We start from the raw sequence: 18,411 nt of genomic DNA on the forward strand, positions 1-18,411 counted from the left end.
GCTTGTAGGGGGGGTCCCCCCCTGCAAGTGGGGCCCTGGTAAGGGCTCCACCCATTGGGCCACGGCTACTGCTGGTGGTGGTGGTGGTGGCAGGCGCCGCCGTCCATTGTCTCACCTTAAGGTTGCGATACTAGCTAATCACAACTAACTTTGTAGCGGCGCCCCCCTATGCATGCAAGATGGACAATCGGAGGCCACCGAGGACCGCTACCAGATGCCTGGGTTCTGCCAAGGAGTTTAGATTAGAAGCTACTGCCTGGCTACTGTACTACATAGTATGCACTACTGTTAGTGTGTTACAAGGTTCCGTACTCGTTACTGGGGATTTGACATGTTGCCTGACCCTTTGCTGCCTCGTATCGGGATTGGCCACTCTTTCTACCAGCGACAGAAAACACACGAAAGATCCAGGTCTGGCCGTGACAAGAAGAGCAACGATCAAGTATTTGTCAAGTACAGCGCGGGATAAAGTCGCCGCTGACGGCAGTAGAGTGGTCAGCCAGCGCTGGAAGCCAAGGTGAGGTGGCCAGGTTCAGTGGTTGACATCGGGACCAAGCGAAGAAAAGAACTCGGAATGTAGGAGCATTTAGTATTGAAAGCAGAGAAGGGCGGAAGAATAGTGGCCCTGGGCGCCTCGAGCTACACTTGCATGACAAAAACGGAGTGAATGTGCAGCCCACCCAAGATCAGGTGTATCAGTAATGAGCTCTCGTACTCCGGTCCTGGCTATTGTCTAAAGAGAAAAGAAGGCTGCTAAGAATCTGCCGCTTCCAGTACTTAGAGGCTTCTTGATATATCTGAGAATGGGCCAATGATCGCCCACGAAGCATGCTTAATAACAAGATAGTCTGTAGATATACGCAAATGACCCTCGAATCTTGGACGCTAAAACACTTTCAATATGGCAGATGATCAACCAGTAGCGGGAGAGCACTATCTCAGCCGGGCCAAAGAAAGCTTTCGCCAACAATGGAATGCTGAATTGAAAGCTCTTTGTCCAAGACAAGAGCAACACCGTTAGAGCTAGAAATAATGCAAAACCTTTGTACTTCATAGCTTCAACTATGTACACATCGAGCATAGGATGGTATGATACAGCTTTTGTGATCATGTACCGGGTAAAAAACACCGAATCATGAGTCATATTTGGATAGATCCCAGAGAAAGTGGCAGTAAGCAGGGTATCATGTGTGTATGTGAGAGAGGCAGATCGTAATCCAAAGCAATATCCGCAAAAACTCCCCCACAAGACCTCATCTTTGTAAAGCAGCGCCATGAGATGTCATCTGTTCATCCATCTCAGTAGACAAGTTCCTGCCAGACTGAGAACCACCCCGTCCACCCACGCTCAAATTGCAGCAACTGTCAATATTGGGATATCAATATCAATTCAAGAGGCTGGAAAATTTCATACGGGTATCCCGAGTGCCGGAAGAGTCCTGGAGATGGTTGTGGTGTTCAACCTTTGGTGCGAGGCAGATATTTGGGTTCGAGGCAGAGTACCGATGGCTGCTGCTGTATTGTCCGTCGAAGCTTACTGTCCTGCTTACAGGCGTTGGAAGGAGATATTTTGGTTCCGAAGATGCCGATGGAGGTATAGCTGAAACGTATCCCTCATCGCCTGTGAACGGCATGGAGACCAAATTGGAGATGGTGGGTGCACTTCCTCTGCGGTCCATGTGCGACGAATCGTGCCAACGCGATCGACTGCTCTCCGCTGGAGCAGAGACATCTGGTCGTGGTGAAGACCAAGTCTTCGGAGAGATTGAATAAGTGGAGTTATGATCAGATACTAGAGATGGCGCTCGCTCCATGGAAGTCGCAGAATGAGGTGGTTCCATGACGTGAGACACCCGTGACGGAGAAGGTTGACTCGTGTTGATGAGACGAAGTGACGGTAATGACTGTGCGTTGTGGTCATCAGCATATCTGCATAGTACTGGACCTGAAAGGCGCTCTGGCGTGCGTTGCGTACGGTAAGTGTTGATTTGAAACTGCTGGGCGTCGTGAAGGTCCGAGTGGAATTGCCCACGGCTGTATATCCTGTCGATTGTCTGATTCTGTTGACTGCGAAGAGTGCGTCGATCGAGGTTGGATGCTCCTCTGTCTTGCCACGTTGGAGTACATCGAGGAGATGGGTTGCTATAATTTCGATGCCTGACATCGTATTCGACTGGAGATTTCGATGATCTGACCAGGGAAAGTGGGTGCGTGCGATTGGAAAGAGTCTTGGAGGATGGACCATTATGTGGCACATTCCTCTTCCTCCGGTTCTGGCTTCCATTCCACCAATTCTTTACTGCATTGTCGCTGCGATTACCTAGCCGCCGTGCAATCTCTGCCCATTTCTTGCCCATGTCGGACACCATTTGCTCGATCAACTCGCCCTCCTCGGCTGATATGGGGTCATGGTTAAGCGACGATTTCAAATTTTGATGATAGCGTTCTCGACACTGTTTCGGTGATCGAAAATGCATGTGTTGTGAGATCTGTACCCAGTTGTTTGGGCCTCTCGAGGCCACAAGCGCAAGAAGAGTGGCATCTTCCTCAGCCACCCACGGCCCACGACGATGGGCTCGACTCATGATCCCGCGCTGAGAGGACGAATCTTAGTCTGTATGCATGTTAGCTTCTTGCCATGACAATTGATGAAATGACTTGCAAACTAGGATTACTTCTATCGCGAGAGTAGAGATACGCGAAAGAAACGATGGCACGACGATTATGAGAATGGTGGGAAGAAGGTAATGAACTGTAAACCTGAGAAGACACAGAAGGTACGCTTTGAGTTCTGCACCCAGATAGGAGCTCATGCATCAGGCAACATTCAAAAGAGCGAATGCCGCTGAGTTAAAACAAAATGTAACCTCTTGACACTGTGGGAAATGCGGATGTTCCGAAGCAGTCAACTTACGTCGAGTGGGACTGATGAGTTTAGTTCATCGAGCGAGCGGGGACCAAAGTGGATGGTGGACCGTAGTTAGCACATAGACAATGGTCTCATCTACAAACGAGGCTAACAGGAACGTTGAATATCGAAATTTGATGCTTTGCAGATTGATAGGCTGAGCTGCATCTGGAATAGACATGCAAATAGAAACAATACTGAAAATACAAAACGGAGATGTTGCGGAGGCAAGATGATGAACTGTTTGAGGATAGCGAGGCGGAAGAGCTGCACGATTGGGCTTGAGCTAGCTCGAGACATGACAGTGGCTGATATAGTAGTGCGCAATGCTCCTAGAACGGGCATCACAGCATGACCCACTACCCAGATCATGGGGACTTGCCATGAGAAGTGTGAGATGGCGTTGCCTAGCTTAAAGATTTGATGGGCGTCCAGGGTCTTCGTCAAACAGAACCCTGCCGCGCGGGGACTACAAGATCCTTCAAACCTGTCCTAGGGGTATTGGACGTTGTAGACGATCGAACGATAAAGACTTTTCCTTGTGCCGGTTCAGCTTAGTCACTGTTATTGAGGCACATCACGCGTTGGGGTAGCTGAGAAGTAGTGATACAACTCGAGTTTGTCCTGATTAGCCAATTGGGGTGTTCCAGTTGAAAGACTAGATAGTAGGGGGGGGAGGTGGAATGCGCCAGTATTTCGCGGTTGGAAATGAACAGACCTGATGTTTGATCGAGTGGCCAGTGTGTATGGCGATGTGTATGGGTCATGGTCGTGATTGACTAAAAGCGTAGTCGAAACGCTAACAGGGGGTGGCAGCCGACGACAGCGGACGGTTGCGATGCTCGATAGTCGGCTCTTGGCTGGCTGGGGTTGACAACCACGCCGAACTGGAAGAGCAAAAAGGTGTGGCGCGGGGATCACCAAATCTTCCTCGAGCCGTTCAGGGATCTTCCTTCCCCAAACTCTAATCTTCCTTGCCCGGCCCCCCCATGATTTAGGTTTCGCCATAGGTCAGTCATTTTGGGACCGGCAGCCCCCCCCTGCCCTACTTCGCAGACATATACATAGTAAATTACGAGTATGCAATCATAGAAGGAGAACATTTCCAGCAAATTTGTTAGCTAGGCCACAACGAGACATTCTCTTCCGTCATCTGTTCCATACCCTCGGTGCCGCCCTGGGCCGTACCTAATTCTCATTTCTACCGATTCAACTCGTCCTTTGTCCCCATGAGATTCCTCAGCTGCTAAAGTGCAATTCTTCTGCATCTCATTACGAGACATGCTCCAGAGCTTTGCACCATTGCTGCACAAGGTGAAGATCACACATCGATCGACTTAGAGATCTTTCTCAAGGGAGAGCCGCATCTCGATCGAGATCTGGTTTGACCCTGGTCCGCGAAAGCGGCTTTCACCGTTCAGATTTGGGATCGGGGCTTCATGCCAAGTTCTTCGTCATGTTGGGAACTCGCCCAAAAGAGACGAAGCTATCCTAATTTAGCATTTGCTCCTCAATGATTGGTTCAAGATTTAGCCAATTTCTGATTTGGGACGATGATGCTGATATATTCCGTGCAGCACATGCAATGATTCGTTCAAGTCCAAACCTACATCTCTATTGGTTCAAGCCCAAAAGCCATCGACGTTGGCGCTTGTGTGATTCCTTGACGTGAAATGCCGTTCGTACGTGTCTCACTTTAGTCAAACCCGCCTCACAGCCCCTGCAGTCTTTTCTTTTCGGATTTCCTCAAGCTCAATACTCGTACATGGAGATTGCCTCAGTGGCCAGTGCACCGCAACGGCAATTTTCAACGGTTTACAGTATTTTAATTGGTTGCTCTCGGCGGTTGTCTCCTTCGATGGGCTTCCGATCCATCTTCGAGCCAAATCTGGTTATAGGCAGCTCACTCGTGATTTTGATAAACACGTACGTTAACTGCAGGGGGATCGGGGGGGGGAGGTATATCAAGCAGCCAAAACCTAAGGACGATTAACTAGCCCCTAAGTTAGGAAATAATTCCCAGAGACATCATGGAACCTACAACAGATGACCAAACGCAGGCTCTGATGGCGTTCGAGGCGCCCATTTACACCCACCGGGCAACTGTTCGAAGGGTCTTGAGAGTGTCAGGTCAAGCCCTGAACATCTGAGACTATGAAAGGAAAGGGTTTGTGACAAATACATCCCTGACGTATGCTAACCAGGTACACACAACCCGCCCTTTTTTAAAGCGGCTTGTCTTGGTCGCATGTAGGGTAGGAACCTCAAGGATGAGCACCTTGCTTAGGGCAATCAATTGGCATACCATGTCGTACTACGTAGACGATCTGGTCTTGTAAAGTCAATCTGGGGCCAATGTCTGGGTAATGTTCGTGTACGTAGTAGTTCACACACCCTATGGGTGCCCTGTAGGGTCGGAAAAACAGCCCGGATGGGATGATCCTTGCTGGTAGCCAAGACACGATGCACAAGCAAGGATTTTAGCGAATGGACCATGATCTAGATGAGACATCCCAACTTCGGTGACCAGTGAGCGACTTTAAGGAAGGTCCGGCACAAGATGCTAGCTCCAACGGCGAGCACACCATTGGTGACTCAAGAACTTCCCACCCTCGTGCGGCATTTGGCTTCGAGCACAGCTGTGGAAGAACCCAGTATCTTGGAAGGAATTGTCTGAAATCCGATCCATGGCAATAAGCTAAGATCTGATATTGGAGGATGAACCAGATTGCTGGGTAATGACATGGTAGTATTATGCGTCAATTCAGGAGTCAAGCACATGGTCAAGCCCTTAACTATCCGATAATACTTGTTGACTAGCAATTCTCATCCTCAGACGCCCATCGACTGCTACACCCATTTGGAATAAGGGATCATCCTAGGTTTGCTGCTCAGGTTCCGATAATTGGGGACGGATGAACCTCAACATAAGGAAAGCAGCTTGTCATCTCGTGCATGTGCCAGATTTTGGACTTGAGCGAACCTCGCAGAATGATCGTGCCCTCTTTCGACCTAGACGGATGCGGCCCAATTGGACTCGATGCTCGTCCCTATCCGCACGGTTAAGGCTTTCCATCGCTTCCGCCAGGGCTCTACACAGTACAATTCGCAGCGTTGTTTGTCGCCCGAGATAGCTGTATCATGAACGTTTGTTGCCTGATCTGGTTGTAACGTTGGATGGACTTGAGAGGAGCTAATCCTATCCAAGACATCCGTTCGCCGAATTGCGTTTAGACTGAGGAAAAAGGCTTACAGAAAATGTTTTGATAGAAGGATTGCCCAAAAGGAAAGCGTAATTATCAGACCGTCAGGTGTATGCGGTTAGACGCTTGAATGCTGTCCCAGTGGCTGCGCTACTCCCATGGGCAGGCGAATCTACGTGAATGACTATATTTCCCAGGCTATCAGCAAGCTACTGAGACAGATTAGGTGTAGTAAGCCTATTTCGAGGAGAGGTGGAATAAGAAGCAGGTCCGAGAGTTCGCTGTTCTACTCTGTACGTAGTAGGGTGAAAAGATCGATTTACGTACACCATTTGTCATTCTGCAGCAGGTAGACTCAGATTCAGGTGTCAGTCCTTCTTGGTGTGAGAAGATTGTGCAGTGCATAAGCATGCATTTGGTGGGTCACCAGAGCAGAAAAAGGAGTACGGGTTGCATGCATTAGACCTACCGGCATATGAGAATATGCAAGGCGGCTGAAATGCCAGATCTCGGGATCCTCGATCCTGGGTCGGTTCACCCAAAGCTGGAATCGCAACGGCCAGCCAGTCGATCACCTTCCAAATGTGGCATTTGTACTACAGCGTTGAAGATGTACCCTTGTCCTGACAAGAAATGGGTGATCCGGAGTACACTTTCTGAGTTCAGCTACTGATACTAGTAGTAGTCGTTGGCAATGATGCCTGCCTTGACATTGCAACCTCCTAGATTGTGGTGCGGGCTGCAGGGAGGAGATGCAGCATTTGCGCCAATGATAACAGTTAGCACTCATTGTCTAGCAAACTTCATCTTTGCCCACGGTTGTCGCTGTAGTTGGCCGCTAACCAGGATCTGCTGCAAGAAACCTTTTCCCTCCTGATTATCCCGCTCGTTTCACATAGATTTCGATCGAATCTTTGGCTCCATGGCGGTCAAGTACTGGTTGCAGGGGAGGATTTGTCAGGCATCCCGGCCAAGAGACAGAAATGAGATCTGACAGCTTGTGGTGCAGATGATGCACTCATTTAATTACTTGGGCCTCGTTCGTCTCAAGTTCTGCGTTTGTCATTTGGTTCGATAGAAGAAGATTATTTCACACAATCCCGACAATTTATCGATCGAAAAGAGGCATCCGACCAAGCTGTACGAAGAACTACCAGACTGCTGGCCAAGTGTTTCGTCATGCAGACCCAGCTACAAGGATTCACTCTTTTGTTCTCACATTGTCTCTAGCCATCTTCCCCAGGTTCCTCAGAAGATAGCTTCTCTTGAAGTACGCATTTGGGTGTACGATGGTATCCAGCTCTGCCGCTTCCCAGGTTCCATCATCCTTCACTTTCTTGATCTCCCCTTTGTGCGCCCATTCGAACACGCGATTGCAAGCAATGTGGTATCGTTTCTTTTCGACGTCTTCCTTGACACCTTTGAGCACGTCGCGTTCATTGACACCAGTCGCTTGCAGCATGCTAGTAAGATTATCGATTGAGAAATGGCGGTATGGACATCCGTGAGCTTCTCCAGGTCCTGGCGGATGCTCTGTCAGGATCTTTTGACATGAATACGGTGAGTAGCCTCTTCCTCGGCGGTTCGCATCCCCACCTACGTCGCCATAAGCGTGTCGTATGTTGTATTTATACTCTTTGTTGAATGTATCGTCTGTGATGAGCTTGAAGCTGTGGCGCCAGAAAATAAGGCAATCCTCCAGTGACAGCCCAATGCCTTTCAAGAAGAACGTATATTGTAGCCTGCCAAAATGCTTTAAATGGGAATTCTGGCGTAGAGTACTGTGCAGGTTCTTCATGCAAAGCGGAAAGTGCTGTGATAGACTATCAATGTTTGAAGCGTTGATTGGGGCACCAGGAAGCGCAGCATCAGAGTCATTGTACGCCGCATCAGGTGTTGCGAAGTTCTTGGTCAGATGATTGAGGATTGGTGAAAGGCGATCATCCTCGTCTAGCCTTGGAAGTGCCCGCGAAGTCAGCTCAAGTGCTTTTTCAAGACGATTAGTAAATTCCGTCATGATCATGCTGGTCTGTTCCCGCATTGGCACGTAAGCCATTCCCCTCCTCAGAAACACAGTTCGATACTCAACCAATTCTGGAACTCGGGTCCAATCTACCTTGAACCAGTTCTCCTCATCTAGTTTCTTCAACCCAGGGGTGGCCGCAAGTAGCTGTTCCCCTAGCTGTCGTTTTTCATCACCTGTAACCATCTCCCAGTCAAAGTGGAGACTTTCCACAAAAGCCCTGCGTTCCCTCCCGTCATCTGTCTGGTATCGTATCTTGAAGAGCATGGTCTCCACTCTTGCAAATCGGCGGCGAAGGTCTTCGGTGCCAGAAAAAGCAAGGCGCAGAATGAAATGCGAATAGTGATCCTTCTACCGTTCGTCTCTAAGACGTTGGTCAATCACTCCACCAGCGGCAGCTGAGTTTGCTGAAAGTGGTAGGTATTTTTTGAGAAGGGGCTCAATATGTGCAGCTGTTTCCTGGGGCGTTTTGTTCCGAAAGGAGCACGCTTCAATCTCAGCAAGAACTAAGATCCTCGGTCAGCCGGAGCAGTCGGTCAGTATGGATGTACTTACTCCGTAGCCGGTGGATCGCCCATTTCTCAAAATCCTCGAGACTGATCTCGGAGGTAGGTGGGAGCTCGTAGAAGTTTAGTCGATGTGGATAGTCTTGCTGCTTGTATACCGCCACAGCAAATTGTTTCTTCCTTTCATTGACATGTCTTCGCTTGGCATCGAGGCGTTGTATATCGGATTTGATCATCTTTACAGTGTTGATGTCTAATGAACAGTAGTTGCTGGCGTGCTTAGAGGAGACGCGTAACGACGCGTTTAACGATATACGTATTATGTAATATCGGATCGGAGACTACCTTTTTAGTGCTAGTTATCTTGACGGACCTCTAACCGTGCACTTTTTGCACTAAGCTTTGCACGCAGCGCAACGATAGATTTTTTCAATTATTCGTACGGCCACACAAAACGCACTCCCATTCAACGAAAAATGGCCGAATCCTATCAAGAAATTGAGGATAGAATCAATGATGCTATTTACGCATTAAACGAAGCCGAATTCCCTAATATCGCGAAAACTGCGCGCGAATTTGACGTCCCCGAACAGCGACTCTGAAGACGATTCAAGGGCGTTCAAAATAAGATACAATGTGGGGGGAGTAATAAGAAGCTCAATAAGGATCAAGAGCTTGCTCTTTGTCACTATCTTGATCGATTAGACGAATCAGGAGTGAGTGCACGTCCTCAAATGCTTTAAAGCGCTGCAAATTCTATCCTTGAACGGGCTTATAGCAATTCTACAACTACCCCCCCTATAATTAGCAAAGATTGGACTCTACGCTTTCTACAACGCCATCCGAAGTACATTATAAAGAAGAAAAAGCCTCTCTTTATTTTACGAAAGCTTATACATAATCAAGAGGAGATACAAGCTCATTTTGAGCGATTTTGAGAGACTAAGGCTAAATATAGTATCCTTAAAGAAGATATCTATAATATGGATGAAACTATTAAAGTTCTCACTCTGTTGTGTTGTGTATTCTCCTATCTAGATTTTCTAGTAGCTACCTAAATAGGATTTTCTGTGCTATGGCACAGGAAATCAAGGCACGTGACGCGCCAGAGTGGCGCTAAGCCGCTTTGGGATTTCCTCTTGGCAGTTATGGCAGCTCACGCTGCTCTGTGAGGAGGTTGTTAGCTATACGGCTGCACCAGCGTTAAGCTGTATTGCTCAACAGAAACAGGCTTTCGAATAAGCGTTGATTAAGCGCACAAAGTTATTATACAAAAAAAAATCGCTTAATTGCCCTCTTTTATTAATGATCTAGATAATCGCGAATCTCTTACTTCTATTAAGTGTGTGGGCGCCAATAGATTTCTTTTATTATTAATTCTTATAATAGCACTTTAAACCCTCTTTAAGGCCACATTTATTAACAAATTGCCTTTAAATTATTTTATTGTGTGTAGCGAAACTAGATATTCGATTTCTGATATTTATAATAAGTAGATTCGTTATTTTAATAAATTTACAAAAGCTATTACAAAAGAGGTATATCAATTATTAATTTTAGATAAATTCAATACTTATTTTGAATTCAAATTTATATAATTTTGCTAAAATAATGCTATTATTTTCTTCTGCCTTTCTCTTTATTCTACGCATCTTCTATAGCCACTTAATATAATATACTTTTAACCATTTAAGCATTATTATATAAAGGCTATTAACTATGCTATATAGCTTAGTGATTACTTATTTTCGCGATGTTAGGGCTCAACTGGTTAAGACAAGTCTTAACTAGAAGCTGGGTCCAGTGGGTTGGTTGGGTAGAACAGGAAGTGCAGTGAACAATACTAAGATGTCTTCAACTTAGGTATGAGCTGATAACATGAGTTGACTACGGAGTAAGAAGAACTATCTGACTATCTGCGGAAGGAGCGTGCTTATATAGATACGAGATTCGTATGCTCAGTCTTGCTCAGTGGTGAGCAGAGGTGAGCTCAGTTGTGCTCAGTAGTGAGCAGAGGTGAGCAACCGCTAGTATGCTTAGTCTTGGCTGTGCGTCTGGCTTCCAGGCTGCGGGGTTCGGGCAACCTCCCTATCCCGGGTAGGTGCTGTAACACGCGAGCAGTCTTTTTTGTCACGGAGTTGACATGGAGGCCTCCTGGGGCCTAGATGGAGTCGTGGTCCGACTCTCTCTAGGGCATCTGGATAAGGATTAATATACTATTCCAACTGCATTCAAGTAACTTTGGTTACTTGGGCGTAACTCTTTTGTGAAGTTGGATCACTATCTCACTTTTAGCTAATATTCATGAAATTTATATATAGACTTTGAAGAATTCTATAATTCTAAGTGCTTTTTAAGAAACTAGTCTTATGTCTTATAATCCAAATATAATAATTACCAAATTGCCTTCTCTATTAGTTCTTAATTCTAAAAATAACTCTAAATTAGAGTTATTAAATATAATAAAAACGCCAAAAAAGATCAACAAAATTGCTATAGAAAAAATCTATCGTTGCGCTGCGTTCTATCGTTGCGCTGCGGTGCACGGTTAAATATAAATATCTGAAATTTATCGTCGAAGCTGCTTTACACCACGTCATTTGTATGTTGTTTTTGAGTCGTAAACTGCTTCTGGTATCAAGCTGAGCCATCCTTATCTACCGTTTGCATGGCTTATCATTGAGATTTCGATATTTTACCGAGCAGACGTCTCTGTATGGCAGGCTGCGGGAACTCGCCATTTCTACAGATGCAGAATCTTCCTTACTAATTCCACTATTTCAACGTAAAACCCAGTATATGAATGAATGATATCGACTGTCATTTTATCAAATATGCCAGATTCTGGGTCCGTTCGCGTAGTCTTTGCGAGCATCCAAGCATCTCATTTGGATCGTTGTCAAGGAGACAACCTAAATCAGACCCTATCCTTTCTTGCCAGTACTGGGAAGCCTCCTGCGCCTATCATGAACAGTATGGTGCTAGGCACTACTCGAGTAAACTCTTTCACAGAGTAGCAGCATCACACTTATCAAGTCCTTGGCCGTTCATAAATCTTGGTCAGTGTCCTTTGCCTCAAAACATTCTGGAGGTCGGATTGGCCCATGCGGGGTGTTCTTCCGGGCTCCGTCCGTTATTATCTAGGCCTCCCAACGCTCTCTCCTTCTCAACTACGCCCTCTTCACTCAAGTCCTGCGGCCAGTTCCTTCTTTTGCCTCTACATTCTGTGAGGGTATCCTCCTCTATTCCCTAGCCCTCGATGTGCGCCATGGGGACCTAAGCCGCACCCAGGAGCTTCTGCGCTCTTCCCGTGTCCATTGTTCGTCCAGTTGTCTCGGTTCTTCCCCCACCTTCTCCGCTTCTGCCGTCCGACAGGTACCCCACCTGCCGGAAGGCTTCTCGAGAAGAATGGGTGTTTCTAGTGGTAGCAGAAAGCTCAGAGAAGCTGCACGGATAATATTAGTGGGCGCCCCTGGCGTTGGCAAAGGCACACAAAGTGAGCGGCTCATGCGCCGGTACCCCCAATTGGCTTCCATCAGTACCGGGGATTTGTTGCGAGATAATGTCAGGGACAAAACTCTTCTTGGTAAAGTGATACACCAAAGTCATTCTCTGAACTCGTCTTGAGCAACTGCACTGACGTCTGCTAGGGTTACAGGCAGAGTCTTTAATAAAATCTGGATCACTTGTCCCAGATCCGCTCATCCTCGACTTGATCTTGAGGGAGCTAACCTCGAGAAATTGGTTATCTACTTCTAGGCTCAACACAAACATAGTATCAGCTATCTCACAGCGAAGTCGGTCTTCTTCTTGTGCAGTCGAGCCATCACAAGACCCTGAGTCCTCATTCATCCTTGATGGCTTTCCTCGGACAGCGACGCAGGCCGATTCTCTTTCGCGACTCCTACCCATGAACCTTGTCCTGCATCTTGTTACACCAGCCGAAATCATACTCTCACGCATGGCAACGCGGTGGGTTCATGCCTCGTCTGGTCGAGTGTACAATATTGGATTCAACGACCCCAAGGTTGCTGGTATAGACGACATCACAGGGGAGAAACTGGTGCAGCGAGAGGATGATACCGAAGAAACGTGGAGAAAGCGGTTAGCCAAGTTTGAGGAAACTAGCAGCGGCTTGTTGAACTTTTACAAAGAGAAACAGCCTGCAACAGTGGTTGTGGTAAGAGGGAACAGTAGTGATGAGATTTCACCGCAAATATTTGAAGAGGTAGAGCGCCGATTTGCTTGACCATAGACAGCGTTTATAGGATTTATTTTGCATCCTACGAAGTTGGCGTCAGTTTGTGTTCAATCGTTAAGCCATGCCATCTCTCAAATTCTTGAAGATTACACGGATGAATCTAATGTCACAGTTTCAAGATAATTAAATGAGATTAGAAGGATGTCTGCCGACTGCTCAATGCATGAAAGACGAGCTGCGGAGACTGCTTGTAACCTCTGCTGATTCCCAAGTTCTCTTCAGGGTCGGAACGACCCTTCAAATCCAGGCGCCCAGCCATGGGCAGATATCATTCTGCGCCTGCCTTGAACACAGCCTCAATACTGGCAGCTTTGAGACTGATACAAATAATGCATAACGGTCGGCGTGGTGTTATGTAGATGTAGATGAGAGTTTGCAAAGATAAAATTTCGTAAGAAGATCTGCTTGGCATCAGCAGCCTAAGCCTTAGTTACTAGGTACTAACTACTAGAACTCCCAAGAGGCCACTATGGCTCGCATGTCAGGGTCAAGGCAGAATAATCAAAAAGAGCACCGCAGGTCTATTGGCAATGATACAAACTGTTCCTTGAAGCATCCGGAACATCTGGACTGCCCTTCTATTTATCTCGGTGGTCTATCTGACCATGGACTTCGAGGCAGTGAAGGACCAATGGAACGAAGTCGAAGATCGTGATGGTGTCCGACTTAGCTGGAATGTATTTCCCAGTACACGCATGGTAAAGGAAGTGACCTGTGTGTTGACAAAACCATTAATGCATTACAGGAAGCATCGAGACTTGTCGTTCCGATAGGAGCCCTCTACACGCCCTTGAAGGAGAAACCAGACACTCCACTGCTACAATACGAACCTGTCGTGTGCAAGCAGCCATGCAAAGCTGTCCTAAATCCTTTCGCGTATGCCTCCGAAAATTACAAGTCGCGGCATATCAGCTAATAGAGTCAGCAATGTTGATATTCGTGCAAGAATATGGATCTGTCCTTTCTGCCTCCAGCGGAATCCACTCCCTCCACACTACAAAGACATATCAGAGACGGCAATCCCTCCAGAACTTCATCCCTCCAACACGACCATCGAATATCAGTTAGCGCGGCCGGGTCCGGCTCCGCCAATATTCGTCTATGTCGTAGATACTTGCCAAGAAGAGGACAGCTTAAAGGCATTAAGAGACTCCCTGGTGATGAGCTTGTCCCTGCTTCCGGCAAACGCATTAGTTGGCCTGATCACATTTGGGACTATGGTGAGCCTCCTTGCAGTATTGTCCCGCAAACACTAAATACTCTCAGACACAAGTCCATGAACTCGGCTATGCGGAATGTGCCAAATCCTATGTTTTTAGAGGTAGCAAGGACTATGCAGCAAAACAAGTCCAAGAGATGCTTGCCCTTACTACACCTGGAATTCGACCGAACGTCCCCCCTGCACAAGGCCGCCCCCCGCCGCCAGTGGGCGCTGCGGCTCGCTTCTTGCTTCCAGTACAGCAGGCAGAATTTCAAATCACAAATGCGCTCGAACAGATGCAGAGAGATCCATGGCCAGTTGCTAACGATCGAAGAGCTCTAAGATGCACTGGTGTAGCTCTGAGTGTGGCTATTGGTCTACTAGAGACTTCCTTCCAGAATGCCGGAGCTCGAATAATGCTCTTTGCTGGGGGTCCAGCCACCGAAGGTCCCGGTCAAGTCGTTGGTCCAGAACTCCGAGAACCAATTCGATCGCACCATGATATTGACCGCGATAACATCAAGTACTATAAAAAGGCTGTCAAATTCTATGACAATCTTGCAAAGCGGACAGCTCATAATGGTCATATCGTCGATATCTTTGCTGGTTGCCTCGATCAGGTGGGTCTCCTTGAAATGAAAGGTCTTCCCAATTCGACTGGAGGCCACATGATCTTGACAGACAGTTTCACGTCTTCTCAATTCAAGCAATCCTTTGTTCGCGTGTTTGACAAAGATGCTCAAGACCTACTACTGATGGGTTTTAATGCTTCTCTTGAAGTCTTGACTACCAAAGAGTTAAAGGTGACAGGACTGATAGGCCATGCGGTATCTCTCAACAAGAAATCAGGCTCTGTTGGCGAAACCGAATGTGGCATTGGCAACACCTGTGCGTGGAAGATGTGTGGTATAGATCCAACTGCAAGCTATGGGATATATTTCGAAATTGCAAATCAGGGCGGTCCTTCTGCCATGCAACAAGGACCTGCTCGAGGATCTATGCAGTTTCTTACATATTACCAACATTCAGGGGGTCAGTATCACCTCCGAGTCACAACTGTTGCCAGAAATCTAAGCGGTCCTGCTGGTGATCCATCCTTGGCCCAGTCGTTTGACCAGGAAGCGGCAGCAGTTCTCATGTCTCGCATTGCAGTGTTCAAGGCAGAGGTAGACGATGGGCCTGATGTGCTCCGATGGGTCGACAGAATGCTCATTCGATTGTGTGCTCGATTTGCCGACTATCGCAAGGACGACCCAACCTCTTTCCGTCTAGAGAAGAACTTTACCCTTTATCCACAATTCATGTTCCATCTTCGCCGATCCCAGTTCCTTCAGGTCTTTAATAACTCACCTGACGAGACAGCTTTCTACCGGCATGTGCTCAATCATGAATATGTTGGAAATTCTCTCGTTATGATCCAGCCGACATTGGACGCCTACAGCTTAGAGCATGAAGGCGCTTTGCCAGTCCTACTCGATTCAGCTTCGATTCAACCTACCCACATACTTCTGCTTGATACATTTTTCCAGATTCTGATCTTCCACGGCGAGACAATGGCAGAGTGGCGAAAAGCAGGATATCAGGATCAAGAAGGATATGAAAATTTCAAAGCAATTCTTGATGCCCCAAAAGAGGATGCTAGGGAGCTCGTACAGGACAGGTTTCCTTTACCAAGGTTTATCATATGTGATGCCGGTGGCTCTCAAGCACGCTTCCTCCTTTCCAAACTCAACCCTTCCACAACACATGCCAGTGGAGGATACGGTGGAGTTTCACAAACAGCGCAGACCATATTCACTGACGACGTCTCCCTACAGACCTTTATGGACCACCTGATGAAGTGAGCTATCTTGTTTGAGTGATTGACTGGACTATTGCTAACAATTCTGACAGACTTGCGGTGTCGGGCACAACCTGAGCTTGGTGGGTTGAAAACGCGTCTTCTGGCTGAGTGACCCGGGGACTTGTGATACTCTTGCGGCAACCTTAGTGTATCTAAACAATAGACAACCCGTTTACAATTACTGCGTAGTGTTGAGACAATTCAAGGAACTTACTACTGTTGACCTGGGCTACCTCAGAAGGGACGTTAGGGCTCTTAATTCACGTGATGCCAAGATTTCTGCGGCTACCGCAAAATTGAACTTCAGTAGCTGCAACTATGAGAAACATTAGTTTCGCTTCAACATCAATCAACAACCTCAAGAAAGACCGACTACCTTTCGCACCCGCCATGCGTAAGTATCGTCTTCTTGAGTCTCATCAATATGGCGACTGACGAAGTTTCTCACCTCCAGCTCCAAAATTCGACCCCAATGAGGTGAAAGTCATGTAAGTAACTGTACTGCAGCTTGTCTATCTGGAACACAGCTAACGGACGTAGCCATTTGAGAGCCACTGGTGGTGAGGTTGGAGCGTCCTCTGCACTCGCACCAAAGATTGGGCCCCTGGGACTTTCACCTAAGAAAGTTGGTGAAGACATCGCAAAAGCCACTGGTGATTGGGTAGGTCCCTCTCAGTAATGTATCTCTTTCGGTTCTTACGATTTTTTCAGAAAGGTCTTCGCGTCACCGTCAAACTCACCATCCAAAACCGACAAGCAGCTGTCTCCGTTGTTCCCTCCGCATCCTCGCTTGTCATTAAAGCTCTCAAAGAACCTCCACGAGACAGGAAGAAGGAGAAAAACATTAAACACTCAAAGTCTATCCCACTAGACGAGATTATTGACATTGCACGGACTATGCGGTTCAAGAGTCTTGCCAAAGAATTGAAGGGAACTGTGCTCGAGATTCTAGGAACCGCATTTAGTGTTGGGTGCCAAGTTGATGGACGAAGTCCAAAAGAGATCAGTGATGAAATAAAGTCAGGGGAGATAGACAGTGAGTCGCTGTCTGCAGCATGACTGGCGATATTCTACTAATGTGAGCGAATAGTACCTGACGAGTAGCAAGACATTAGTGATGCTCTGGTTCATTGACCTTAGGTCGATGGGTGCCAAACTGGATCTCAACGATACGATAGCCAGGTATCGTTAATGACGGTCTCTCGAGAACCTTCCATGTTTACCAGAAACCTTTTTCCGTCCTCCTTGTGTTAACACCATCACCTTGCCTGCGTCCCTGATCATCTTGGTTCCATTATGATGCCCCTGGTTGAAAGGTACCGCAAGCCCAGTACTTTGCCAACACTCTGGCCCTTACCCCCTCTCCTAATGGATTGGAACTATCTACGGTATAGGCCTATTTTGGTGCAAAGAAGATTAAACCTTCACTGACACGCTACTCACCCCAACATCGGGTCTCGATTGAGACAGTGGATGTCGGGGTCCATCATATTGTGTCTACAACATTATAACAGTGTTCTAGAGCTCTGTCTGGAGCTCCACAAGGCAGCCTCAACCCAACCCTGAGTGTCTGAATTCTCGTGGTTCTTGAATCTGTAACACGTTTCAAGTTGACCCTTGCAGTATAGGTATACAGAACACCGCGTTTGGTGGTTAGCCTGATCATGCAGTTGCCCATTCGTGTGGCGCTTGGCATGACCACGGCAGGCTGTACACACAGCGTTGTTACATGACAGATGCAAAATACTCGGTGCTGGGTGTCCATTCGCTTGAGCCATCCACTATCAAGGCTGGTCGCCGACGCGGCATTTGAGCAGTTAGAGTCTATATCATGGCAGGAGTCTTACTACGTAGTACGTAGATTTTGGACCCTGCCAGGGCTGTCATCCAGTTTCGGCCTAGCCATGCAGACAATCAGCCGCCAGTCGACCGTTTCGGTTCGGGAATGGCAGTGCCGTTTTGCTCAATCATATTCGCTAGCAGGCTGCGCCATTGGGTACAGAGTGCATGTAGCCAATTTCAATACTTGTAGGAGGAAGGATAGCACCTGCAGGAAAGATGGTACGTAGAAGCTCGTCGAGTACTCCGTAGGTAGGAAAGCAATTGAAGACGCGCAACGAGAGCTGTGACACAGATCTTCCCACCCACAACCCCTGTCAAGGCCCGAAGTGATGGGTACCAGCAGGATCGCCTAAAGTCAGCCGTAAAGTCGTGTGAATGGAAGAACATTGCTTTCGGACGGGAGCATGCAGTTTTGTAAGCACTTACTGCCAGTGGAATATCTCGCATTATTGAAATTGAAAACGAAGCAAACACATTCTGCAGATAAGGCTCGCTGAGACTGGGCAAATGCATACGTAGTAAAGATGTGGTGGCAGGACTTGTGTGTTCGGAACCTCGGATTGGTAGATCGTACAACAGGCGGCCAACATGATGGTGAACTTTGGCCCCCCATGTGCAAGGTTA

At 47.4% G+C, this 18,411-nt stretch overlaps 6 protein-coding genes across 6 annotated transcripts; 3 read left to right on the top strand and 3 right to left on the bottom strand.

The window, feature by feature from the left end:
* Positions 1-1,385: 1,385 nt before the first annotated feature.
* Positions 1,386-2,585, bottom strand: EPUS_03928 (uncharacterized protein; the record flags this gene model as incomplete). The annotated part of the gene is made up of 1 exon (XM_007801683.1): positions 1,386-2,585. The coding sequence occupies one exon, from the start codon at positions 2,583-2,585 to the stop codon at positions 1,386-1,388; it is 1,200 nt and encodes a 399-aa protein (XP_007799874.1).
* A 4,727-nt stretch (positions 2,586-7,312) lies between these two features.
* On the bottom strand, positions 7,313-8,401 carry EPUS_03929 (DNA primase large subunit; the record flags this gene model as incomplete). Its single annotated transcript, XM_007801684.1, has 1 exon — positions 7,313-8,401. The coding sequence occupies one exon, from the start codon at positions 8,399-8,401 to the stop codon at positions 7,313-7,315; it is 1,089 nt and encodes a 362-aa protein (XP_007799875.1).
* An 84-nt stretch (positions 8,402-8,485) lies between these two features.
* On the bottom strand, positions 8,486-8,876 carry EPUS_03930 (uncharacterized protein; the record flags this gene model as incomplete). Its single annotated transcript, XM_007801685.1, has 2 exons — positions 8,486-8,640; positions 8,690-8,876. 2 exons carry the CDS (start codon positions 8,874-8,876, stop codon positions 8,486-8,488), a joined length of 342 nt encoding a protein of 113 aa, XP_007799876.1.
* A 3,172-nt stretch (positions 8,877-12,048) lies between these two features.
* Positions 12,049-12,889, top strand: EPUS_03931 (uncharacterized protein; the record flags this gene model as incomplete). Its single annotated transcript, XM_007801686.1, has 2 exons — positions 12,049-12,226; positions 12,291-12,889. 2 exons carry the CDS (start codon positions 12,049-12,051, stop codon positions 12,887-12,889), a joined length of 777 nt encoding a protein of 258 aa, XP_007799877.1.
* Positions 12,890-13,506: 617 nt separating this feature from the next.
* EPUS_03932 (Protein transport protein SEC23) lies at positions 13,507-16,020 on the top strand (the record flags this gene model as incomplete). The annotated part of the gene is made up of 5 exons (XM_007801687.1): positions 13,507-13,599; positions 13,647-13,777; positions 13,827-14,121; positions 14,168-15,942; positions 15,996-16,020. The coding sequence occupies 5 exons, from the start codon at positions 13,507-13,509 to the stop codon at positions 16,018-16,020; spliced, it is 2,319 nt and encodes a 772-aa protein (XP_007799878.1).
* A 243-nt stretch (positions 16,021-16,263) lies between these two features.
* EPUS_03933 (60S ribosomal protein L12) lies at positions 16,264-17,049 on the top strand (the record flags this gene model as incomplete). The annotated part of the gene is made up of 5 exons (XM_007801688.1): positions 16,264-16,339; positions 16,400-16,433; positions 16,486-16,606; positions 16,657-16,981; positions 17,036-17,049. 5 exons carry the CDS (start codon positions 16,264-16,266, stop codon positions 17,047-17,049), a joined length of 570 nt encoding a protein of 189 aa, XP_007799879.1.
* Positions 17,050-18,411: the final 1,362 nt, after the last annotated feature.

This window comes from Endocarpon pusillum (genome assembly GCF_000464535.1).
Source record: "Endocarpon pusillum Z07020 unplaced genomic scaffold scaffold1323, whole genome shotgun sequence".
Taxonomy (NCBI): Eukaryota; Fungi; Ascomycota; class Eurotiomycetes; order Verrucariales; family Verrucariaceae; genus Endocarpon; species Endocarpon pusillum.